At 61.3% G+C, this 11,061-nt stretch overlaps 1 protein-coding gene across 1 annotated transcript; it reads right to left on the minus strand.

Annotated features, from left to right (window-relative positions):
• Positions 1 to 391: 391 nt before the first annotated feature.
• On the minus strand, positions 392 to 9,722 carry MYL9 (myosin light chain 9). Its single transcript, XM_065645495.1, has 5 exons — positions 9,637 to 9,722; positions 8,495 to 8,568; positions 2,650 to 2,853; positions 1,313 to 1,474; positions 392 to 1,110 (listed from the first exon to the last, which is right to left on the minus strand). Exons 3-5 carry the CDS (start codon positions 2,831 to 2,833, stop codon positions 938 to 940), a joined length of 519 nt encoding a protein of 172 aa, XP_065501567.1. The 5' UTR covers positions 2,834 to 2,853; positions 8,495 to 8,568; positions 9,637 to 9,722; the 3' UTR covers positions 392 to 937.
• Positions 9,723 to 11,061: the final 1,339 nt, after the last annotated feature.

The raw sequence follows: 11,061 nt of genomic DNA on the forward strand, positions 1-11,061 counted from the left end.
GTCTCTTACCCGCACCCCTGCCCCCTCAAGATGACACAAAAGGGTGGCCGAGCCTCCGAGACCCCAAACCAGCTGATGGGGGGAGTGTGGCCAGCACTTGCCAGGTGTATCTGAGTCTGCCCACCATGATGCAGGGGCCAAGCAGAACCCTCATCCCATCAGCCTGGGATCAGAAAATGATGCTCAAGCTGATTTTACGCAGGTTGGGAGCGATTTTCAAAAACATGCTCCCCAGCTGGAAGGAGCCCTGGCTGGCAACGGCAGCGAGGTGGGGAGACACGGCGCCCAAACCCAGCCCTCAGACCCACCAGGCAGTCAGACAGTGGGCCACGGCACGACACGGCACGGTACGGCACGGGTCCGCGAGGGAGTCGCACACAGCACACCTCTGTATCACACCCATTAGGTTTTATACCCGCTTCGGCTTCCCAGATCCCTCGGATCACAGGCTCTAAAGCCATAAAACAGCCAGGGAGGAGGAAACAAAGTGGGTTTTCTTTCATAAACGAGGAGAGTGTGGGAGGAAGGGGAGAGGCGCTTTCTCTCTGTGCTGTGGCCCTGAGACAGGGATCGCTTGAGCCCGAGCCAGCCAAAACCCCATGGGGCAGTGCTCACCTGGATGCTCACCCTAGCCCCAGGGACTGGTGGCATGGTGGCTTTGAGGGGGTCAACTACTGCTGGGGGGGTCCCAGCCAGGCTGGGGGTCCCACTGGGGCAAGCCTGTGGGTGGGAGAGGCGATGGGAGGGGAGGTCTGGGGCTGGTGGACGGGCACACAGTGGTGAAGTGATGGCAGCACTTCCCCTCCAAGCGTGACCCGATGTGGGGTGACGGTCCTGGGAGGTGTTTCCCATGGGCGAGCTGCTGTGGGGCAGCAAGGGGGGCCGAGGGGCAGGGGTGCGCGCAGGAGGAGGCAGAGGGGATGGGCAGCCCCGGGCTCTAATCGTCCTTGTCCTTGGCCCCATGCTTCAGGATGCGGGTGAACTCCACATAGTTGAAGTTGCCCTTCTTGTCGATGGGTGCCTCCCGGTACATCTCATCCACCTCCTCGTCGGTGAATCTGTCTCCCATGGTGGTCAGCAGCTCACGCAGATGGTCCTCATGAATGAAGCCTGTGGAGACAGGGTGGGGTGGCATTAGCAGGAGACATCACAGGAGGGCTGAGTGGCAGGACCTTCCCTGTCTCTCCCAAAGATACCCCTGGCCAGCTGTCCTGCTCTGGAGCTGCCTGGGGACTGTCCCCGAGGATTTGGCCCCAGCCCTCGTCCTGGCTGCCCGAAAGGCAAAGCCCAGGCCGGGCAGGCAGCACCTCACCTGACGCCTCCTCGTCGAAGCAGGCAAAGGCGTTGCGGATGACGTCTTCTGGGTCGGTGCCATTCAGCTTCTCCCCGAACATGGTGAGGAACATGGTGAAGTTGATGGGCCCCGGTGCTTCGCTCATCATGCCCTCCAGGTACTCGTCCGTGGGGTTCTTCCCTGCCAGACACAGGCGGAGGTGTGTGTTCGTGCCCTGTCCCCCCCACAGGACCCATCCCCAATGCCAGCCCACGTACCCGGCTGGCTGGGTTTCTTTTTCATTGCAAATGAATTTGCTGGCATGTGTTCATCCGCCTCACAAACAAGGGAAGGGGATTTCCACAGTGCCTGGTGCTGCCCCCTCAGCAGCTCTCCCCGTGCTTTAATCCATGCCCCAGGCCACTTGGAAGCAAGCTCTGCCAGGCTCAGCCTTGAGGGAGATGCAGGAATTCATCTGGGGGTCACCAGGAACTAATACCCTGGCTTTTCCCCATTCCTGTGCCAGCTGAGACCCTGCCCCCCGCCAAGGAGAGGGGCAGCAATGTCCCCATGTGAGCCTCGTGCTGCCGATGTCCTTAGCACTGCTCCTGCCATGGATGCACCAGCGATGGTTTAAGCTCTGCTGCTGAGGTTCATGTGCCTCAGCACCCAGCCCCTCTCTGCTCCCAGAGCTGCACCTCTCAGGGAGGGGGGAGGTCCCTCCCAGGGCCAGGCAGGACCTCCAGAACAGGTTTGGCTGCCAGGTCAATCATTGACAGACCTCTGAAAGTGCCGTGGAGGTACCGCAGGGAGCGGGAGGTGGGAGCCGTGGCCTGCAGCGAAGGAGAAGGGGCTCAGGGTGGGGGATACAGCCAGAGCTGCAAGTCTTAACTGGTCGAGGTATTGTGCCAGCACAGGGATCTGCCTCTTCTGTCACTCTGGCTGAGAGCAACAGGAGCTTTGTCCCGCAGGGTACAACCCCAGGTGATATTCTGGGGTGAGACCACTCAAATACTCAATGGCTGCAGCTGGTGGTTGCTCCTAGAGCAAAGATTCTCCAGCCCCAAGGGTCTCTTCCCTTCTAGTGAGCATGGCTGTAAAAGCAGCACATCAGGCTGCTGCCCTTGGGTGCCTCCACAAACGCACCTTGTGCGGTCAGCTGGTTCCAGCAGAGAAATCTGCCGCCAGATTTCACAGCCAGTATCAGGCTGGCCCAAAGCAGGAGGGCTGTGCCACATCAGCATCCCACCAAAGCTGGTCTCTACCGCTGGGTGTGAGACACTAGGTGACCCAGCAGCTCTCCCCACTTGCCAAGGAGGTGTTGAGGGCAGAGAGGCTGAGGGACACGTGGAGGCATGAGGGAAGGGTCTCCTCACCGAGAGAAGCCAGCATGTCATGCAGATCCTCCTTGTCAATGAAGCCGTCACGGTTCTGGTCGATCATGTTGAAGGCTTCCTTGAACTCCTGGATCTGCGACTGGTCGAACATGGCAAAGACATTGGAGGTGGCGCGCTGGGGACGCTTCTTGGTGGTCTTGGCTTTGGCACGTTTGCTGGACATCTTGGCGGCTGGGGTGGTACCTGGGGGCAGGGCAGCAGGCAGGAGCGTCAGGAGGGCTGGCGACAGGCAGAGCCGGGGAGGCTGGAGCAGAGGCAGGGACACACAGCTCCTGGCGCATCCAGTCCCTTGCCTCAGCTTCCCTGCCACTCACACAGTTTGGCAACAACGAGATAAGGTGGCCACAGGGTTGTACATGGGGACAGGTGGCATTCAGGCTCTAACGAGTCCCTTGGGAAGTCACAAGCACTCACTGGCACCCCTTGCCCAGGGCTGTCCCTACAGGCTGCAGGCAGGGCTCCCCAAACCCGCTTGCCGCCTGTAGCCTTTGCACCCCGGGCGCAGGGAGAGATGCCCAGCCCAGCACCCAGCGTTCCCCCACTCCACCAGCCCGGGGGCCCATGGGGACAGGTGCCTCGGCATTTTGGGCAGAGCTCAGCCACGGCCCCCTGCGTCTCCCGCAGGGCTCTCCCCAGCCCGGCTCCCAGGCAATGGGTGTCCCTGCGCACCCTCCATTCCGCTGCCCAAAGCAGCCGCAGCCCGTCCCCAGGACATGGGCTCCGCAGCACCCAGCACCCAGCGGGAAGGGGTTATCTGCCCCGGGCACATTCCTCACATACCACCGCCTCCCTTCCCCCTCCGTCCCGCTCCCTCCATCCCACCTCCCGCCCCTGCCGGGCCAAAGGCCACTGGCCGCGTCCCTCCCGCCCCTGTGCCCGGGCAGCCCGCCGGAGGGGCCCCGAAGCAGCGGGGAGAGGAGGTCGGGGGACCTCGGGGGGGGCTGCAGAGCCCCTGCGGGGTGGGGGCAGAGCAGCTGAGTGATGCCGGGACCACAGGGCACCGAGGACTGGTGCTGCTGTTACAGGTAATGAGTGCCAGGAGAAGGCGACAGCCGGGAGGAGCTAAGAGGGGGGCAGCTGTGGGATGGGCACACCTTTGGGGACATGGCTGGGGCAATGCATGTCCCGGAGGGAATGGCAAAGGGAGCACATGGACCCCAAACACCACCAAGGCAAGACCACAGCAGGAAAACCTGGTCTTTCAAAGGGGGGTTCCTGCCCCCAGCCCGTGCTGGTGAGCACCCAGCAGAGCCAGGCTGGAGCAGAGAGCACATGCCCAGCAGCGACATGGTACCTGAGCCCCTCCACAGCCTCCGAGCAGTGATTTGGTGTCACCCCCCATGCTGCCAGGCTGAGGGACGCAGTTGGAATTTAAGACATCCTGCACCGTGGGTGCTGGGCACCCAAACAGGGCCTGTATGGGGTGCTCGGTACCCTCCTGTGACCACCAATATTGCCTGAGAGGAGGATGCTCGGACCTCTCCCAGTGGAATCCTGGCCAGCGTTACTCAGCAAGATGCCAGCAAAGATGCCTGGCAGAGCGAGGGTGGCAGCTGCCAGCTCAGCACAGCCCTGTGAGGAGGTCTGGGGTGGGGTCAGCCCAAGGGAGAGATGCTGCTCAGAGCCTTTATGTTTCTACTGCAGCCATTTCCCCCTCATGTGCAGCCCCAGTTTCCCCATCTGGGTCAGCACCTGGCATGGGGAGCAGCTGGGGGGACAAAGTTAAATTAATTTGGCCTTGATGATCCTTGTGGGTCCCTTCCAACTCAGGACATTCAATGATTCTGCGATAATGGATTATGAATTAATTGTCTGGGGGAAGAGCAGAGTATTACTACTCTGTTCCACCGTGTCCCCTGCCGTGGCAGGCAGCAGGGCCGCCTGGGTTCCTGCTTTCGCTGGCAGGGGACACGCAGCAGTTAAGGAGCCACTTCATGTTGCATGAAGCAGCACAAAGTGACAACACACCATCTTCTCTTTTGGAGAAGAGGAGACTGAGGGGTGACCTCATTAATGTTTGTAAATATATAATGGGTGAGTGTCACGAGGATGGAGCCAGGCTCTTCTCGGTAAGACAAGCGGTAATGGGTTCAAGCTGGAACACAAGAGGTTCCATTTAAATTTGAGAAGAAACTTCTTCATGGTGAGGGTGCCAGAGCCTGGCCCAGGCTGCCCAGGGAGGTTGTGGAGTCTCCTTCTCTGCAGACATTCCAACCCGCCTGGACACCTTCCTGTGTAACCTCATCTGGGTGTTCCTGCTCCGGGGGGGATTGCACTGGATGAGTTTTCGAGGTCCCTTCCAACCCCTGACATCCTGTGATTCTGTAAGACCAGTGAGCTGCACGCCAGCAACTGCGCCCGGCTGGTCCGGCCACCCTGGGCACGCCGCTCCGGGATCCGCTTCCCAGCTGGGTCCTTAATGCTGACACCCAGGGGGACCGCAGGGCCTCGGGGAGCATCCCTCCCCTAGAGTGAACCCAGCGCTGGCTTGTCCGCGGCCTGAGCGAAAAGCCTTCAACAGCTGCACAGCTCCTGCCAGGCCTCTCCGCACCGTACCTGCTTCCCAGCTCTTTCCGTCCCCTTTTTCAAGGGGCTGCAGAGGCGGGAGCTGGAGTGGCCATGAGTCTGGTCCCTGGGCTGCGCTAGAAGAACATTCCAGGGGCTGTGGCGAGTGCCAAATCCCAGCTGCGGTGACAGTGCCTGCGGGGCTGGCCGGCACCACGGTGCCCAGCCAAGCTCAGAGGCGGCTGGGGACTCTCCCCAAACCCGTACACCCGCTCCCATCCCACTGTGGCAGCATTGCACCACACCAGAGAGCCCGGCAGCACCCTCTGAGCCCAAGCCAGGGCCTTCCTCTGCAGGGGAGGTGCTTCGTGTCCCCCAGACAGTCCCCTCCTCATTCCACGTCAGCCCCAGTGGCTGCAGGCGCTGGGATGGAAACAGCGCTGCCGCAGCACCCCCCTTGCGCTGACCCAGCCGGCACCCAGTGCCCGCCAACAGTCATCAAAGCACCCCGCCACCCCCAGATGCGCTGTTCTTTCCCAGTGTCCCCCAGGAAAGCGACGCCTGTCACCAGGCAGCTGAGGACAGCAGCAGGACGGCTGGGCCGGCAGGAGATGTCAGCCCCCGCAGCCCGCTGCTTCCTCCAGCACCGCTGCGCCGTAAAGCTCTTCGCGATGGATCAGCCTCTTTCCGCCGGCCCCGCCAGACCCCAGCGTGCGCTGCCGGCCCAGAGCCACGGCCCAGGCAGCGGCGTGGCGAGGCTCAGCTGAGCACCACAGCTTCGCCGTGCCAGGCCAGAGCCAGCAACAAAAGCTCTCCCGCTGCCCCACGGCACTGGGCTGAGTTTTCAAAACATGCTGAGTTATTAGCAGAATTATTACCAGAAGACTAGAGAAACAAGCAGGAGTTTTGCACTCACCACATGAATTAATATTATCCAAATATTTACCCTGCCCCAGCTGTGACCAGCAGCAGAAAGCGCAGCTTGGCACCATCTCCGGAGAGATGGTTCTTGTTATGGGGATTAAGTGTGATTTTGACAGCACACAGTTTTGCTGTTTGATCCAAAATATGCCCCAGAAAGACGCTTGGTCCCCAGGTCCAGTTCAGCCTGGTCATCTCCTAATCATTCTGTTTCTGCTGTTAGCAGATCCCCTTGGGCTGGCTGGGACTTGGGAAGAGACTTTTTGGGGTCAGTGCAGGAAAAGGCGCCCCTTGCATGACACAGAAGTGATTTGCAGAGAGTCCTGATTTGACTGGGGCAATCTGTGCTCTGCACGAGGGCTCGATGGCTGCGCTCCCCTGGTCTTCCAGCCCGTGCTTTCTGGGATTCCCCAAAACCCGATGCTCAGACCATTTCAGGAAATGCCCGGCCATGATGCCCTGCATGCTGGAGTGGACTCTGCTGAGCCAATTGGTGCAGCCACCAAACCTCCGGCTTCCTCCTCGGCAAGAAGGAAACCCACAGAGACCCATCCTGCTCCCGCCACCCCTCGCTGAAAGCCCTGTCCCTGTGCTGCTCCAGCCCAGGAGCTGCTGATCTCAGGCGGCAGAGCCAGGGAGGTCAGTACTGGGGTGAGACCCCGGCCAGCCCGGCACGAAAGCCGTGTGCCGATCCCATCACCACACTTGCCCCGTCACCGGCATTCCCTCATCCTTCTGCCACCACTCCTGCCAAGACAATCTCCCTGCCTCCTGCACCACGAGGCTTGTGCCTTCCTCAACTGGGAGTCGGGCCCCAGGGACCACGGGGCCAGCTTTGAAGGTTCATCAGTTAGTAAAGAAAATAGTTTTAAAGAGAAAGAGCAAAGGCCCGCAGTTATCAGAAAAATAAACCGCCATGTGCTTCCTCCTTGATAATACGTGGGATATGCTGCTAAGGGTTTCCCGAAGGTGGCTCCTTGGAAGCTGGTGATGCAACCACAGGAGCCACCTCTAAATGTGCTGCCGAGGCTCCGGCACCGCGCGGGGCTGCCCTGCGGTCCCCAGCACAGCCAGACATCGCCTCCTGCTCACAGCCAGCTCCTCTCCGCCACAAGATCCCAGCAGCAAGACACATGATGTGCATCTGCTGGACACTTTTGGTGAGGGTAGGGAAAGAGCCATCCAAACAGCCTGAGCTGCCCCAGAGGACACCCTCGCAGGGTGAACGACAGCCCCTTGGAGGGACTGTGGTTAAATCTCTGCCCAATGGCTCTTCCCAAAATGAGTTGCTAGTACCAGTGAGCCACAACACAGCCGTGTTTAGTGACGGGCGAGCACTGGCCCACCACAACACCTGGCCAGCCGCACCTCGACATGTTACAGCAGCACAGGGGGTGTTAGTCCAGCACAGGCAGAGTTCCCATTCCCTCTCCCAGGGTGGCATGAGGGCCAGCATGGGTGATGCCCTGCAGCACCCCACACCTGCACAGGGGCTGCAGGCCAGCATGCTTCCACCTGCAAAACCTTGCTGTCTGCCGGGCACGTCCCCCAGCACCAGGACTGCCCAAGAGCAGACATCCCGCCTCCAGAGCCAGCAGGACACACAGACCAGGTCGTTGTATGCTGGAGGAGTGAGCAGTGAGCAGCTGATCTTCGCTGCCTAATTTGTTGTTAAACGTTCCCTTTTCCTCCAGCACCTCCAGCCCAGGATGCCCTTGGGATGTGGCATTGCTCGGCTCTGTCCCCGCTGCCGAGGCATCCGGGGGAGCCACGCTGCCGGCCAGAGGCACCGGGAGCTGCGGGAGGAGCCCCTGTCCAGCTCGGCACTGCAGGAAGGGAGGCGGGCTGATGTTCTGCTCCTTTTTTGGCTTTATTAGAGATGGATGTGAGAAAGGAAGTTTGGAGGCAAGAGGAAAGCAGAACACGAGCCCTGGGCTATGTGCCCAGACCAGCCGCAGCCACCAGCACTGAAAACAGCGAGCGGGTTTCATGTGTGGACAAGAGGGAGCAGAGCAGCATCAGGGAGCCAGAGCCACATGAGCAGAGCATTCATCCCAGCCTGCCTTCTGCTCCCAGCAAGGCCCATGTGCAGCTGTGGGGCTCAACTGCAAGTTTTGGCAGGCGGTTTCTGGGCTAGCTCCTTCCCACTGAGTTAGGGGACGAGGACCTCACCATACCCATATGGCACATGCAAACCTTTCCAAAGCTCAACTTCTGAGGCCACCATGAGAAGACCATGCACAGACACCATCACCACACAAAAGACCCAGCACCCTTCTGGTGCCCAGGGAGGGTGAGAAACAAGACCATGGGGCAGAAGGTCTTTGTGGCCTCAGGCCACTAGAATAACATGCCCTGGACTGGGTTCGATATTTCGCAGGAGAATTAAGGGTCTCACCTCGGCAGGGGAATCTGGCTGCAGCGCCTCAGAGGGGGAGGTGACCGCAAACTCCTCCTACAGCCGCACAGAGCCTGTCAGTGATGAGAGGAAAAAAATTCAAGTGACTGAAGAAACCCAACCATCTTTGGTCAGCAGTGGTGGCTGTTGACACTTGGGGATGTTCCACTCCAAAGAATGCTGCTCCAGCTGCCGTCTTCTCCTACACATCCATGTTTTAGAGCCTCTCTGGCTTTTATCACGGCCATAACATTTTGTACCAAAAGGGCATGCAGGGAAAGAAGCCAAGAGGACCTCAAGTTTTCATGGACATGGCTAAACAAAACACAAAGTTCCTCTGTGTTCAAGACTGAGGGAAATAAGCTAAATAAAGCTTTTCTGCCTTACAGCAGTTCATTGCCTCAAGTTGCTCACAGGTCACTGGGGAGATGTCTGGAGCATCACGCAAGCATCTGGACCTTGGCTCTGGCCACCAGCAAAAAGACTTGGGGGGAAAAAGCAAATGTTTCAGATAGGAACAGCTCTCACAAACCAGGAGGCAGGTGAAGCCGTGAGCAGCGGGATCTGCTCTTGCAGCACTGCCATCCAGGGAGAAGCCGTAATGTCTCAGCTCCAGGTGTTGCATAGAGTTATTAAGAGCTTTGCTCAAGACCCATCTTCGCCTCCCCTAGCTGGGACATCCCTGCCGGGCCCCGCAGAGCGGCTCCCCCCAGCTGCCCGGCCGGAGGGGACCAGAGGGGCTTCTCCTGCCGATGCTTCGACCCCTCCCTGGGGCTGAGACAGCAGTGGGGGGAGCGGCCGGGAGCTGCTCCTTCCCGCTCTCCCCTCCCGTCCTGCCGCCTCCCCTCCGAGCTGCCGCGGCTCCATCCCGCCCGGTCCACCGGAGCTACCCCCGGCTCCATCCCGCCCGGTCCACCGGAGCTACCCCCGGCTCCATCCCGCCCGGTTCACCGGAGCTACCCCCGGCTCCATCCCGCCCGGTCCACCGGAGCTACCCCCGGCTCCATCCCGCCCGCTCCCTCCCGGCCCGCCGGCGCTGTCCCGCTCCCTCCCGTGCCAGCCGCTCCCCTGGCCGCTCGGCTCCCGGCCCGTCCGGCGGGGCGGGGAGCGGCGGGGCCGGGTCCCCGGCGAAGCCGCCTCACCTGGACCGGAGCGGGGCAGCTGCGGGGCGGCCGGCGCTGCTCTGCCGGGGCCCGGCCCGATGCGCAGCCCTAGGGGGGGCGGGCGGGCAGCGGGGCCCGGGCCGGGGGGGCCGGGGCGGTGCCGCCCGGCCCGGCGCGGCCCATACAAGGCAGAAGAATGCGGCGGGGCCGGGGCCGTGGGGCCGCGGGACGGTGCTCCCGGCCTTATATAGACGAAAGGGCGGCGGGGGCGGCCCACGCGTGCCCGCCTTCCCGCGGGGAGATGCGCAGCTCGGGGTGACACCCGCGGGGCTGGGAACCGGCGTGTCCCGGCGTCTCCGTGGGCGTCCCTGCACCCCCAGCCTGGTGACACAGGGGAGCGCTGCGCTTTGCGGGGCTGCGGGCACCCACGGGTGACAGCAGCCGGGGCCCGCGGGTGGTGGTTCCCCCCGGGTGTCCTGGAGCAGCTCTGGCGTGGAGCTGCCTGTGGACCAGCAGCCCGTTTGGGGGACACGGAGAAGCTTTGAGGGCACCTGGAAGGCTGCACCACAGCTGACCGAAAGCTTCTGTTCATGGGCCAGTGGGAGCACGCTAGCAAGGGAACAGTGGCCAGAAAGACCAGCCGGTTGTTCTGAGCCCTGCCTCTGCTGGGCTGCGAGCCCCAAAAGGAGGTGGTTGAACAGCCCCTCGAAGTGGAGCGGAGAGCAGCCAGGGACCTGGCCCATTCCCGAGCTGGGGTCTGGAGCCCCGAGGGGCAGGGATGAGAGCTCCTGCCCCTCACCAGCCCTGGGGTCGCCTCTCCAGGGCAGCATGTCTTGCTCATGTTTCCTTCCCAGCACCAACCCTGCACCGCAGCCCAGCCCCCGGTCACCCAAAGGAGCTCCCTGTGGGCTGCTGCTCAGGAGGGTGATGCCCTCCCCAGACATCGTCCCAGGGGGAATTTATCTTTGGTTTGGAGGACCCCATGACACTGGAGGCAGAATTCAGCCCGCAGAGGAGCAGGCAAGTGGGAGACGGAGACACCAGGAGCGTTTCTGAGAGGGATTTGGCCAACCCTAGAGCAGGCAGCCGGAGCAGGGCTGCTCTGCCCGGGCACTGCCTGTGGCTCTGTCACTGCCCACAGAGACGTGGGAGCTCGAGGACAAGGACCATACTCTGCTGTCACTCCTGGCCACTTCCCAGCATGGAAGGGTGCCAAGGGGACAGCATGGAGCACACGGGCTGCACTCACAGCAACACAGGTGAAGAGCGGAAATGAGCATGACATAAATTAATCTTCAGCTGCTGTTCTCCTGTGGGGCATCACTACAAACTCTTAAAAAAAAAAAAAATGTTTCAGCACTGGTGCAAAAGCATTGGCCATGGCCTCCGGCAGTCTGGCCAGACCCTGCCCAGGGCACAGATTTTGCTCCCACTGGCTCAGAAGACCAGTGACCTGCTCTGCCA

Source organism: Caloenas nicobarica, chromosome 15 (genome assembly GCF_036013445.1).
Source record: "Caloenas nicobarica isolate bCalNic1 chromosome 15, bCalNic1.hap1, whole genome shotgun sequence".
Classification (NCBI taxonomy): domain Eukaryota; kingdom Metazoa; phylum Chordata; class Aves; order Columbiformes; family Columbidae; genus Caloenas; species Caloenas nicobarica.